This window comes from Trichosurus vulpecula, chromosome 6, assembly GCF_011100635.1.
Source record: "Trichosurus vulpecula isolate mTriVul1 chromosome 6, mTriVul1.pri, whole genome shotgun sequence".
Lineage (NCBI taxonomy): Eukaryota > Metazoa > Chordata > Mammalia > Diprotodontia > Phalangeridae > Trichosurus > Trichosurus vulpecula.
This window is the reverse complement of record NC_050578.1, coordinates 107787426-107802871: the sequence shown is the minus strand read 5'-3', so window position 1 is coordinate 107802871 and position 15446 is coordinate 107787426. Positions and strand designations below refer to the sequence as shown.

General features: G+C 38.7%; 1 protein-coding gene across 1 annotated transcript in view; it reads right to left on the bottom strand.

The window, feature by feature from the left end:
* Window positions 1-289: 289 nt before the first annotated feature.
* TTC29 (tetratricopeptide repeat domain 29) overlaps window positions 290-15446 on the bottom strand; it is a 168909-nt gene continuing 153752 nt past the window's right edge. The window contains exons 9-10 of the mRNA XM_036764998.1: window positions 3943-4171; window positions 290-477 (exon numbers count right to left, since the gene is read on the bottom strand). Of these exons, the coding sequence (XP_036620893.1) occupies window positions 290-477; window positions 3943-4171 (417 nt within the window). The remainder of the gene's footprint in view (window positions 478-3942; window positions 4172-15446) is intronic.

Genomic DNA, 15446 nt, shown 5'->3' with positions numbered 1-15446 from the left:
CAAGAATTCCAACTCTTTTCCTTCTCTTGTTCCCCCCTAAAGCATGGCAGAGGGGGTGGAGCCAAGATGGTGAGATAAAAACAAGGAATTTCCTGAGCTCTTCCAAATTACCTTCTAAACAACATTAAGATAGCACCTCAAAACTAATTCTGGAGCATCAGAACCAACAAAAGGAAGGTGTGAAACAATTTTCCAGCCCAAGGCAACCTAGAAGGTCAGTGAGAAAGATATGTGTCACTGGGGTGAGAGTGGAGCACAGTCCAGCCCAGGCTATCTTGGCAAGCCAGCATCAAGGCCCTGAGCCCTGGTAGAAGCCAGCACTGAGGCCCCGAGCCCAGGTAAAAGCCAGCAGTGAGACCATGAGCCTCAGCGCAAGCCAGCAGTGAGGTCCCAGCTCCCCCACTGGAAGCCAGTAGCAGGTCATGGCTAGTGCAAACCAGCAGCAGGCTTTGGGGGTGACGGAGTCAGCAGCAGTGGCTGTTTTTGCACAAACAAAACCAATGCAGCCAAGATTAGAAGGAAAGTAGAAAACTGGGAAAAAGTTTTACATCAAGTTTCTCTGATAATGGCCTCATTTCTTACATATATCCAGAACTAAGTCAAATTTATAAGAAAACTAGTCATTCTTCAATTGAAAAATGGTCAAAGGATATGACTAGACAGCTCTTTTTGTGGTGTCAAAGAACTGGAAATTGAGGGGATACCCATCAATTGAGGAATGGTTGAACAAATTGTGGCATATGATTGTGATGGAATACTATTGCGCTATAAGAAATGACGAGCAGCATGGTTTCAGAAAAACCTGGAAAGATTCATACAAACTGATTCAAAGTGAAGGGAGCAGAACCAGGAGAACACTGTACACAGTAACAGCAATACTGTATGATGAGCAACTGTGAATAACTTAGCTATTCTCAGTAATAACAATGATTCAAGACAGTTCCAAAGGACTCATGATGAAAAATGCTATCCATCTCCAGAGAAAGAACTGATGGAGTCTAATTGCAGATTTTTGTGTGTGTGGTTTGTTTTTTGGTCTGTGTTTTTCTTTCTTTCACAACACGACTAATACAGGAATATATTTTGCATGATTGCACATGTATAACCTACATAAAATTGCTTGCTGTCTCAGGGAGGTGAGGGGGAGAATTTGGAAATTAAAAATATTTAAAATGAGGGGGAGAATTTGGAAATTAAAAATATTTAAAAATGAATGTTAAATATTGCTTTCACATGTAATTGGAAAAAATAAAATATCATTCAAAGAAAAAAAATTAAAAAGCATGACAACAGAAGGGAGGAGGCAAAACCAAAGATACAGAGAGGCACAAATTAGATAACCAATCCCCACATCTCTGAGAATTCAATCTTAAGGATATAAGCAAGATATCCTCCTCAAAAAGATAGATTAATAATTATAACGTTATCTCTGGATACTTGGACATGCCAAATTCAACCAAGCCATTTATTTCAGCTACTTATAATTTTTTAAAATATGTTTTATTGATATTTTTTGCTTTTACATTACTGACATTTCCAGATACCCTCTCTCAGCCTACCCACTCAATGATCCTTCACTTATAACAAAGAAAAAAAAAACAAGTATCATAGTGATTATAACCTGAAGGCATACTCAATATTCAATATCTAAAGTACCCCACCTCTTTGCTGAAAGGAGGGAGGTGCACTTTGCCTTTTTTTTTTCTGGGGCCAAGATTGGATATTACAATTACTCAGCATTTGCAAGTCATCTATTACTAAACTTTTTTGTTCATCTTGTTTCATGTTTCATGTGTGTGAAAAGAGCTGTTTTTCCCATTTTTATACAAAAGATGACCAGAAGACCCTTTTAGTAATGAATTAAGCAGCATTCTGTTGGCTTGCAAGAGGGTTGATAAAACTTTCTAATGTTTAATCAATTACATAGGGAACCTGTAAGCTTGAAAAAAAGTTTAATATAGATCCTCATTACAAGCTACATATAAATGTAGGTATATATTTGTACAGGGCAGCTAGGTGGTACAGTAGATAGAACACTGGGCTCAGAGTCAGGAAGACTCATCTTCATGAGTTCAAATCTGGCCTCAGATACTTACTAGTTGTGACCCTGGGCAAGTCACTTAATATAGTTTGCCTCAATTCCTCACCTGTAAAAATGAGCTGAAGGAGGAAATGACAAACCACTCCAGAAACTTTACCAAGAAAACCCCAAATGGGGTCATAAAGAGTTGGACACAATACATTTATGCGGTGTATATATGAACATTTGCATTTGCCTAATGGGTAAATTAGATGATACTTCATTATGTTTCAAAAGATTCACAGGATTATAGATTTAGAACTGGAGAGGATCTTAGAGGTTACTTAGTCCAATCCCCTTCATTCTACAGATGAGGAAACTGAGGACCAGAGAAGTCCAGGGATTTGACCAAACTCATATAGGTACAGTAGGAAATGAAGAAGCCTGGATGTGAACCCATAACTGCTGACCCCACACTTAGCACTCTTTCCACTGAATCACCCACTATGATTCCATTCAAGTTCCCTTAGCGTATTTTAAATGTTCTGCTACATACAAATTTGATTTGAAGGCAACTTTCCAGGAACACTGGAAGCGATGCTCATACTTGCTATTGTCTTTCAGAATATGAGAGGCAGAAGGGACCTCCAAGACTTTCTAGTCCAACTTGTAACTGATCCAAGAACTACCAACAAATAATCATCCTGGCTTTTCGGGATGATCCCAAATACCAAGAAAATTCCTATCTCCCTAGGCAGTCCATTCCACTCTTGGCTAGCTCTAATCATTAAGAAAATTTTCTTTATATTGAAATTAAATCTTCCTCTCTACAAGTTCCACTCAGTAATTTTAGTTTTTCCTCTTTGAGGTCAAGAAGAACAAGTCTAATCCTACTGCCCTCATGACATCCCTTCAGATATGGCTATTTTGTTAGCCTTAAGTCTTCTCTCCGGCAGGCTAATGATCCCTAATTCTTTTAACGAATCTGTGTGTGGCATGGTCTCCATCATCCTTACTTCACATGCTTTTCATCCCTTCTCTGTTGCCAGCTTTCAATGTTCTCCCTAACATGACACCTAGAACTAGACATAATAATCTATTTTCGGTCTAACCAGGGCAGAGAACAGCAAGGCTTTTTTACAATCTATGTTCTGGAGAAAAGGTATCCAGAGATTGTATTAGCTGCTTTTAAAAAAGTTACTGTGTTACATTACTGCTTCATTGAGGATGAGGTCCAAAACACCCCAGATCTTTATCACACAGACTCTTATGTGGACCCACCTTGGGTATAAATTTTCACTTTGCATCAAAGTTCTAAACTCCTGTTTCTTGGAGGATAAAATCAGACAGGACAAATGGGGTACAAAATCCCTTTGGAGAGAGGGCATAGTTTGGGGAAGAAGATTATGGATACTTATCCAAAGCCACAGAGTACTGAAGGAAAGTGGATAGAAAAAAATGAACATTAAAAGCAGACTGTATGCAATAATATCTTGGTCTATCATTGTCTTTGTTTTTGTCAGTAAGAGTAGGTTTTAAATTCACATTTTTTACAACTCAGTGTGTCAATGTGGTTTGTCCTTCATTCTCGAAAAGGACCAATACTCAGGGAGATGAGGACATGACTTTCAACTGAATTGGATTTGAGTGAGGCAGGGCTGTGCTAAATCCATCTTGGAGAATACGTTGTGTATCTATAAAAGTAGTGTGGGGAATGAAGTTACCTTTTTAAACAGATCATAATTGTCCATTTTTCTTTGTGAAATTCCTTTAAAATCAATTAGAATATCATACACCAAAGTGTACCTAACTTCCCTGTAGCACAAGGTCAATCCAGGAGGGATTACAACTGAGCAAACATCTCAACCAAACATGCCATCAACAGCATTGGAAATGAACGTGTTTCTTGATCTCGCTCTTACCAAGAGTGGATTCTGGGACAATGTTACTTCGGTTCTCCTTCCAGTTCAGAAGGTGACTGAGGCTGTTGAAGTCAGCAGATTCTATGTAACTGTTAACTGTTATCATCATCTGGTGAGCCTTGGCAATTCCATAGTGGACTTTGGTCTCATCCACCAACGGGATATCCATAAACTCAGTGGTTGTATCAAAAGCTTGCTTAAAGAACTCACAGGCTTCTGTATAAAATCCCTGAAAGCAAAAGAGAAAGGATTCCTTTTTATTAACTTCATTTTTCACCATTTCATATTTCTCCCTCCCAGTACTGATCATGTTTCAATCATGGTGTCTGTCAACTCTTCGGGATTATGTTGTAGTTAGTACACCGTCCATTAAAATAAGATTCTAGGGGGAAAAATCATGATTGTTGCATGTGCTACATACTATGTCTATATATGGTAATTTTAAAAATGGGGGAAGGGAAGGACCCATCCACTTGGATATGGTTGGAATTTTTTTTTCAGGATAGAATTAGATGATGGTCACATGGAACATTTTGAACAGTTGCTATTTTCTGTCAAAGCAAGAGGACATTTTTCAACCAAATTAGTGCCAAAAGAAAAATAATTGGCATACCCTGATGGCAGAGGCCTCTGCCCTTACTTTCTTAAATTAATCAGGACTGGTAAACATCTAGAGTAAGTCATGGACAACTGACAGCTGTCATTTATCAGCAGATTGCGTCTCACTATGAAGTGATCCCTCAAACAGTGGCAATGATAAAAATAAAATGTTGCCTTGAAAATCTTCTCCTTTCCCCCAAATTTTCACTAGCTCTGGCTAACTCTAAAGGCAGGTAGATGATACAGTGGATAGAGTACAGCACTTGGAGTCAGGAAGGCCTGAGTTCAAATTCTGCCCCAGACTCTTATAAGCTGTGTGACTCTGGGCAAGCTAACCTCTACCAAACCTCAGTTTCTTCATCTGTAAAAATGGAGATGATAATAACACTGACCTGCCAGGGTTGTTGTGAGGATCAAATAAGGTAATATGTGTAAAGCATTTGGCAATTCCTTTTTTTAATGCACATTTTTATTTAATATAGTTAGTTTTCAGCACTGATTTTCACAAGAGTTTGAATTACAAATTTTCTCCCCATTTCTACCCTCCCCCCACTCCAAGATGGCGTACATTCTGGTTGCCCTGTTCCCCAGTCAGCCCTTCCTTCTGTCACCCCACTCCCCTCCCATCCCCTTCTCCCTTCCTTTCTTGTAGGGCAAGATAAATTTCTACGCCCCATTGCCTGTGTATCTTATTTCCTAGTTGCATGCAAAACCTTTTTTTTTTGTTTTTGAACATCTGTTTTTAAAACTTTGAGTTCCAAATTCTCTCCCCTCTTCCCTTCCCACCCACCCTCCCTAATAAGTAAAGCAATTCAACATAGGCCACATGTGTATCGTTATGTATAACCCTTCCACAATACTCATGTTGTGAAAGACTAACTATATTTTGCTCCTTCCTAACCTATCCCCCTTTATTGAATTTTCTCCCTTGACCCTGTCCCCTTTTGAAAGTGTTTGCTTTTGATTACCTTCACCCCCATCTGCCCTCCCTTCTATCATTCCCCCCCTTTTTATCTTCTTCCTTCTTCTTTCCTGTGGGGTAAGATATGCAATTGAGTATGTATGGTATTCTCTCCTCAGGTCAAATCTGATGAGAGCAAGATTCACTCATTCCCCCCTCACCTGCCTTCTCTTCTCTTCCTACAGAACTGCTTTTTCTTGCCACTTTTATGCAAGATAATTTACCCCATTCTATCTCTCCCTATCTCCCTCTTTCAATATATTCCTCTCTCATCCCTTAATTTGATTTTATTTCTTTTAGATATCTTCCCTTCATCTTCAACTCACCCTGTTCCCACTCTCTCTCTCTCTCTATATATATATGTATGTACAGATACATATATACATACATACACATTCACACATATATATATATACACACACATAAACATATACATATATATATATATGCATATTCCCTTCATCTACCCTAATACTGAGGTCTCATGAATCATACACATCATCTTTCCATGTAGGAATGTAAAAACAGTTCAACTTTAGTAAGTCCCTTGCAATTTCTTTTTCTTGTTCTTTTTCTTGATTACCTTTTCATGCTTCTCTTGATTCTTGTGTTTGAAAGTCAAATTTTCTATTCAGCTCTGGTCTTTTCACTGAGAAAGCTTGAAAGTCTTCTATTTTATTGAAAATCCATATTTTGCCTTGGAGGATGATACTCAGTTTTGCTGGGTAGGTGATTCTCGGTTTTAATCCTAGCTCCATTGACCTCCGGAATATCGTATTCCAAGCCCTTCAATCTCTTAATGTAGAAGCTGCCAGATCTTGGGTTATTCTGATTGGGTTTCCACAATACTCAAATTGTTTCTTTCTGGCTGCTTGCAGTATCTTCTCCTTGATCTGGGAGCTCTGGAATTTGGCCACAATATTCCTAGGAGATTTCTTTTTGGGATCTATTTGAGGAGGTGATCGATGGATTCTTTCAATTTCTATTTTGCCCTGTGGCTCTAGAATATCAGGGCAGTTGTCCTTGATAATTTCTTGAAAGATGATATCTAGGCTCTTTTTTTGATCATGGCTTTCAGGTAGTCCAATAATTTTTAAATTATCTCTCTTGGATCTATTTTCTAGGTCAGTGGTTTTTCCAATGAGATATTTCACATTGTCTTCCATTTTTTCATTCCTTTGGTTCTGTTTTATAATATCTTGATTTCTCATCAAGTCACTAACTTCCACTTGCTCCAATCTAATTTTTAAGGTAGTATTTTCTTCAGTGGTCTTTTGGACCTCCTTTTCCATTTGGCTAATTCTGCCTTTCAAGGCATTCTTCTCCTCATTGGCTTTTTGGAGCTCTTTTCCCATTTGAGTTAGTCTATTTTTTAAGGTGTTGTTTTCTTCAGTATATTTTTCAGTATTTTTTTGGGTCTCCTTTAGCAAGTCATTGACTTGTTTTTCATAGTTTTCTTGCATCCTTCTCATTTCTCTTCCCAATTTTTCCTCTACTTCTCTAAATTGCTTTTATAAATCCTTTTTGAGCTCTTCCATGGCCTGGGACTAGTTCATGTTTTTCTTGGAGGCTTTTGTTGTAGGCTCTTTGACTTTGTTAACTTCATCTGTCTTTATGTTTTGGTCTTCTTTGTTACCAAAGAAAGAATCCAAAGTCTGAGAATGAATCTGGGTGCGTTTTTGCTGCCTGGCCATATTCCCAGCCAACTAACTTGACCCTTGAGTTTTTCAGCGGGGTATGACTGCTTGTAGACTAAAGAGTTCTATGTTCCACACTTGGGAGGATGCACCAGCTCTGCCACGCCAGCACTCCTCCTTCCCCAAGAACCCCCAACCTGGACTGGACTCAGATCTTCGGCAGGCTCTGCACTCCTGCTCTGATCCGCCACTTAATTCCTCCCACCAGGTGGGCCTGGGGCCGGAAGCAACTGCAGCTGTACTTCTGTAGCTGCCCCACCTCTGCTGCCCCTGGGGCAGTAGCTGAACCGAGAACTCCTTCCACTCCCACAGTTTTTCCCACTAACCTTCTCTGTTGTCTGGTGTCTGTGGGTTGAGAAGTCTGGTAACTGCGGCAGCTCACTGATTATTCAGGGCACTAGGGCACACTCTGCCCAGCTCCTGCTCTGGTTGGTCCGTGCCGGTCACACTGGGCTCTGCTCCACTCCACTCTGCTCCTAGCTCTGTGTGGGATAGACCTCACCCAGAGACCATCCAGGCTGTCCTGGGCTGGAGCCCTGCTTCCCTCTGCTGTTTTGTGGGTTCTGCAGTTCTAGAATTGGTTCAGAGCCATTTTTATAGGTTTTTGGAGGGACTCGGCGGGGAGCTCTTGCTAGTTCTTGCTTTCTAGCCGCCATATTTGCATTTGGCAATTCTTAAAGGGCTATATAAAAGCTAGCTCCGATGATGCTGGTAATGATGAATTGCCTTCAATTTCAACCTCCTCCTTCCATTCTACTTCCTCCATCATCTAAAAGCCCAGAAACCTTTACTTTTATCCAGTTTTCTCAAAGACTATCTGAAATTCCTGCAGCTTTCACCAACCTTTACCTACTCACTCAAAACTTTCATTAGTCACCAACTCTTAAAGACTCTTGCCTGTCTCTCAAACCCCTCTTTGAATGTCCTCCATCTGAAAAGTACTTTCATTAGAATGACGATAGTATGTTAGGGAGTAATCTATCAAGGATAGACACTTTGGAGTAAAGGTTTGTGCTGCCAATATCAGTTTCCTCCCTTTGCAGCCAGCCCCCTGCCCCATCCCACTACTCCCCTCTACCAAGAGGCAGATGATCGATTTTATGCCAAGGGTTTCAGGCTGCTTCTCCAAACTATTCTATGGCGGACCGGGATGGGAAAAATTACATGAAATACAAAGCTTCACTGAGTTTCCGAATCAGAATGTATGTAAAGACTTTAAGATCCCACCTCCTTATTTGAAGAATGAGGAAACCAGGGCCCCCAAAGTAAAAGTAACCAGCTGAAAGTTACCCAGCTCATTAGTGGAAAGATCATGACTAAAACATGACTCCTTTAACTTTCTATCCAGTATTTTTTCTACTCTGCCACACTGTCTACTAAGAGGGAAATGTACTTGTGAAAATGCATGGATAGGTATTTAGTTCTCTGGCAAGTTCAGAGAACCACCAAACTCACAGAATAAAGGATTTACTGGCAAGAGAGATGAGGGTAATTGGGACTGATCTGACACCTAAAAGCCATAGTGATTGTATAAATGAACTAGGTCTACACCAGGAGAGTGAAAATGTTTCTCCCTGCCTTTTTGTTGTTTCTGCCACTCTAGAATTCCTTTTGAGGCATTATTTTAAGTTGTTTGTAGGGGAATTTGGGATAGCTCCGGTGAGTCCCTGCCTTAACACTGCCATCTTGGCTACATCCCATTCACATTATATTTCTCAGTAAGCAACTAACATTTATCAAATGTTTACCATGTGCCAGGCTGTATGTTAAAGTTGAGGATACAAATACAAGCAAAAATAAAGACTCTTTTTTTTGGAGGGCAATTGGGGTTAAGTGATTTGCCCAAGGTCACACAGCTAGTACATGTGTCAAGTGTCTGAGGCCGGATTTGAACTCAGGTCCTCCTGACTCCAGGGCTGGTGCGTTACTCACTGTGCCACCTAGCTGCCCCCAAAACAAAGACTCTTAAGGAACTTATAATTTAATGGGAGCCTTGACACATCAATGCAAGATTTTAACCCTATATTCAATGTCATTGCTCAACTACTAATTCTTATCCCCACAAAAATTTTATCCCCAACATCCAGATTTCAGGAATTTGTTCCACCAACTTGAATGTTGAACTTCAGTGACAACTTCAGAATAAATCAGTCACTTGACAGATGTACCAACTCAAACGAAAGAGCTATATTTTAATGTGGGATTAATACTCACTGGTATTCGTCTTGGAATCCTGAATATAATTACGAGAAAGAACTTTGGTGAGCTCATAGATGGCTAAACAGAACTAGGATGGTCACAATTAGGAAATAGAATTTCCATGAGTTACTCTGATTTGTAGAATTTTAAGTTTTCATATGAAATTTATTTGCATTGCAAATGTTATTGGAATTCTTGTGCTGATTTTTAATAGAGTGTTATTATCCCAAAAGTCTGATGGGTTAAGAAGTCCCATGTATTTCTCCATTTCTCTCTCTCACAACTGTTACTATTATCATTCTTCTGAGTATGCAGCTATTGTAATATTATCTGGCCTCATGAAAGCAGAAAATAAGAACTCAATAGAATCAAGAGATACACTAATAATCATTTTAGTTTAGCTCCATTTTACAGATGAGTAAACTGAGATCCAAAGCCTCTAGAAGACTCCCATTAATTGTTATTTCTACTAAGGTATGCTTCGTCTCAAGTGGAATACAAACCTCTCTCTCTCTCTGTCTCTCTCTCTCTGTCTCTGTGTGTGTATACACACACACACACACACACACACACACAATAGACATACACACACACAATTATCCACTTTCTTTAATTGGATAACTTTTAACTATATCAAATCAGCATTGATATTTTCCATCTTAGATTCTGATACTGAAAAACAGAAGAAGAAGAAAGAGATTCTCCTGTGGAAAGGATTGGGAGTGGTCTGGAGAGATATCTGAACTTGGTCTATCATTAACAGGAATGAGCATGCCTTTTCTTGAAGTCAGTGAGAGTTTGGTCTAATGAGGATAGCAGTTGGTAGTAGTTGGGGGATGAGTGATTGGGGGATAACCTTGGGGAGAGTTTTGATAGGCAAGCAGCAAAGATTTAATGTTAGAAATGTTATAATTGTTTCTAAGGAAGGACAAGGCTTTCAGGGCTTACTATTTTAAAAAGAACAACCAAACTCCACTTGGAATAAGTTTGAGATATTCTAAGGGCAACAGAATATTCTGCACAGTGGATTAAATTGAAGTTACGTATAAATTTAGGAGTGAACATTATTTAAATAACATTAGTATTTGTGGGTCTTCAGGATAAGTTAGTTCTCTGGGTTATAAACTTACTAGAGAGAATGAACTCTCTCTTTCAACTATCTATCTTATTTATCTGTCTGTCTATTATCTATCTGTCTGTCTGCCTATCATGTGTCTATCATCTATGTATCTATGTATCTATCTATCATTTATTTTCCTACTTGCTTGTTCATTATATGCCCTAGGTTTCTTTCATTTAGTGAGAGACATACAAGGATACATGTTTGTTTTACAGCTAATAAGCTTTAGTGATGGTCATTTGGCCAACCTTTGTCTATGTTTCCTCTCCCCTAATGTGCTGGTTCAGTCTTACGGGTCTTTAGGGTGGCATGCCAGTGGGTGTGGGCAGAGGGGCCAGGAGACCAAACCATGAACAAGAGAAGTAGAAGTCTTAACTGTCTGTCACTGTTGCTTTTTACTCCTTTGTCAGAGTACTGTTGGTATCCTTGCTTCTTGACTGCCATTTAGGATAGAAATAACTTTTAAAAAATGTAGACTACTTAAAGGATAGAGTTTTTATTCCTCCTTTGGTCCTAATGAATTTGTCAGTAAAAGCAGAGTTGACATTTAATTTGACTAGAATTTAGGAATAAGTCTAAAGTTATATTTATCCAAGGACAGAATATGCTTTTTGGAATATTCTATTATGGAAGGAATACACACTAACTTTATTCAATCTGGAAGAATTCAATTATATACCATACATAATACATTTGGTTTGAGGCAGAATGAGTGAATCAGGCTTTGGGTTAAAGTTAGAAACTATCTTGTGGCTATGCTTTATAAATACTCCTGTATTAGTTTTTAGATAAACAAACCTGCATGATAGGAGTGTATATTTGAAAGGAAAACATCTAGAGGACTGACAGTATATGGATAAATAGCCAAATATACAGTGTTTCTCATCCATGCACAGACTAAGACTCTTAGTGACATACAAGGTTGAATTTTCCAACTGATAACAGCCTTTCTGCTATTTTTGGACACTAAGAAGAAGTAAAACAAACAAGGATAACTTCTATTCTGTCAAAAAAATCCAAGGAATTGTAAATCTCAGATCAGAATAAGTTGGGTTTTTTATGGTACTATATCATTATGATAACCTTAATGTAATCTGAAATCCTAAAGTACCTTCCGAATTGCCAAAGACAAAATGTGTTTAGTACCACATAGAACCAAGCATATTTTATGGTGTTTTCAGTTTTTTTAAAACTGGTGATCTGATTACAGCATATTGTCTTCCTTCCTTCCTTCCTTCCTTCCTTCCTTCCTTCCTTCCTTCCTTCCTTCCTTCCTTCCTTCCTTCCTTCCTTCCTTCCTTCTTCCTTCCTCCCTCCCTCCCTTCTCTAATGTGGTAATTTGTTTGATATGACTATACATATTTATAATTGGCTTAATTTTTCTTGCCTTCTTAGTGCATGGGGGATGAGGGAAGGGAGAGAATTTGGAACCGAAAATAAAATTGAATCTTTAAAAATTGAAAAGTGAAAACTAGGGATGTGAACTATTCATATATCTGACCACTTTATTTTAACTTGCTTATTCAATTTACCAGCCCCTAACTCTGGGTAAATAACAACTTGGTCGTTGCTCAGCCATTTTTCAGTCTTGTTCAACTCTTCATGACCCCATTTGGGGCTTTCTTGGCAAAGACACTGGAGTGATTTGCCATTTCTTTTTCCAGTTCATTTTATAGATGAGGGTTAAGTGGCTTGCCCAGGGTCATACAGCTAGTAAATATCTGAAGCCAGAATTGAACTCAGGAAGATGGGTCTTCCTGACTCCAGACCTGGCACTCTATCTGCTGTGCCACCTAGTTGCCCTAAAATAACAACTTACCACCTTACTAATTTGGGGAATAAAGGGTTCTAAATAATGTATTTTTTCCAGGGAATAGAAAGTTAAGTAATCAAATATCTACACCTAGACTATGTTTTGATGGTAATCTTTCAACATATGTTTCCTTTGCCAATTAAACAGGGTGTATTATATATATATATATGTGTGTGTGTGTGTGTATATGTGTATATATATATGTGTGTGTGTGTGCATGTGTATATATATATATGTGTGTATATATATATATGTGTGTGTATATATATATATATATATATATATATATATGTGTGTGTATATTTGAGGTAGGATGGTGAGATGGGTAGAGAACTGTCCTTGGAGTTAGGAAGATTTGGATTTATATCCTGCCTCTGATCCACACTGGCTCTATGACTCTGGACAAGTCACTTTCTTTCTCAGTACCCCAGAAAAATCTGTGAGACTATGCATTAGAGAGGAGTTGCTAACTAATATCAGTCAAGGGAATATACTAGGAATTTTCTATACATTGAAGAACTCTCTAGCAAAAGAAAACTAAACTCAAAGAAATGTATCCACCTCTTCATTCAGTTCATACTTTCCTCTGCTTCACTGTACGTGAATGTGAGCCTGGGCTCTTGAAGGCCATACTAATGGAGTACAGGCTCTGGTCAACTGAAAACCTTTTGATCTTATAGGCACCATAGCAAACTCTCTCTCTATAATCCAAGGATTGGCCCAGGTTAGGTTCAGAGAAGCTCACCATCAGAGTTTGGTTCATAAAGTGATGGAGGTTTTTTTGGGTCACTGTAGTTTATGACATTATCTACAAAGTCATGGAGAAGTTATTATTTGCATCGGGAGGGAGAGTATCCACACAAATGAAATTAGAGATCATTAAATTATTGAAGTGGATATGATTAAGATAATTTAAGTATTTCCTAAGATCTATTTAGAGCCAAATTTGTACTAAATTGTTTTACTGTGTCCTGGGTTTGGGGGTGTGGTAGATAAACCCAGGGTTGGAAGGGACCACAGCTGACCCATTTATCTTATCAAGAAACTGCTCTCCAAACACACCCAGCAAGTATTCATTATAGCCTTGGCCTGAAGATCTCCAGTGGAGGTGGAATCCATGCTCACTCTAAAGGTAACCTGTTCTACTTTTGGACAACTCTAATCGTTGGGACAGTTTTTCTTACAAGCAAACCAAAATCTTCCATTTTCAGCAATCATTCATAGTTCTGCCCTTTGGGCCCAAATACAACGCCTTTACACCCTCTTCCATATAATATCCTTTCAGATCCTTGATGACTGCTCACAATTCCTCTAAGTCTTTTCTTGTCCAGGTGAAACATCCCTAGTTCCTTCAGCAGATTCTTGTACAGATTTTCAGGCTCTTCACCATTTGCCTTGCCACGGTTTGGATGTTCCTTAGCTCACCAACATCCTCTCTAAAATGCTGTTCCTGGACACACTGATCCAGATGTCCTGAGTAGGACACAATTAGCAGCCCTATTACCTCCCTCGTCCTGGCATATGGAACTGCTGATTCTTTCAGCATTCTTGCGAACTTCCCAACCCTCAAGGGCTGGCTTCTCCTATGGAATTTCAACCCATAGAATCCTACCTGTCCTTTCTCTGAAACTTCTGAATTCTGTTCTCTCAAAAATAGGGCACATATCTCACTGTACTCAGATTTTCTCTCGTCTTTACCATAAATTCTAATATGGAATGGTCATGTGACTCTAATGTTCCCTTAGTTTTTTCCTCTGCAACCAAGTTGGCAAGAATCAGATCCAGAATAGAATTTTCCTGTGTTAATTCCTTGGCTTTTTGAAGGTTGAAGTTAACATTAAGGAAAACCATGGAATCATGAACAGTTCTGCTTTCAACAGAATAAGACAGATCTCCATCACAATAACATCATGTCTCCATGCCTGGCTTTTGATCCTTTTCATGACCTCTTCAATTCCTGTCTCCGTCCAAGTACTTTGCAGCATATTCCGATGACAATATCACTTCTATTTGTATCTTTGTTATTCTTCAAACTACTCTCCATTGTTTCCTTTCTTCTCATGATTTTTTAAAAAATAAGCTTTTTGTTGTTTTTTGCATAATTATAATTGTTCCCTTAGCATTGCTCCTCTTTCTCCTCCCAGAGGGCCATTCCATGTAATAAACAATATTTTTAAATGCAAAGAAAAAGAAATCAGCATAACTGATCTATAATCAAAAAACACAAATTGCTTTCTAGACTCAGAAGACCTATGTCTTCTGAGAAAAATGTCAACTGTAAAGAAATACAGTACTCTGCAACTATTAGGTGTTCCCCAAAATTGGTTTGAATACAATTGTAAATCTTTCACCAGACAACAGGGATAAAACAAATTATAGAATAAAAATTTATAGAATAAAGAATGAAAATTAGGGCTATGAAATAATTTATCTATAGAGAATGGACTCAGAGAGTTTGGAAGGATGCCTAAGAGATGGTCAAATTAGTATATCATCCTATCTCTTAAGAATGAGAAAAAGAAGCAACATAATTATTCTATCAAACTTCCTTAACCAAGAGCGAACCTTAACCTTTCCTTTTCATATTACTCCGAGCTCTTCACCTACCAAAGAAGCTGCAGATGGGCTGCTGAATGCTTTGCCTTTTCCAAACAAAAAATACCACTTTGTAAGTTTCTATAATTAGCATTTTATCCCAACCAATATCTTGGCTGCTGGTATCTTTAAGGGCATGGAAAGTGGTTACTGCTAAATCAGAGAGATCTTTGCATGGGGGAATTTCCTGAAAGTTGAGCAGAAAGGCCAATGCAAGATGCTAACTTGATCACTGAATCTCTGAAAAGAAGATCTCAGATGTTGCTGTAGAAGGGGAAAGTTCATGGAGAAAATAGTTTTAACATCATCTAAAGAATTTAGTTTGCTATTCTATGATCTACTGCTCTGCCTGGTTTCAATTCCAATTGAATAAGATGCCCCTCCCAGGTTAGGCTCATCACTTCTAATCATGACCAGTTGCTAACTCAAGCCTTGACTGACACCATCTCTCTCAGTTTCCTCTCCGCTCTGGTTGGGGGCCTGGAGGGTGGAGTACTAAATTCCTCCCAATACCTTCCT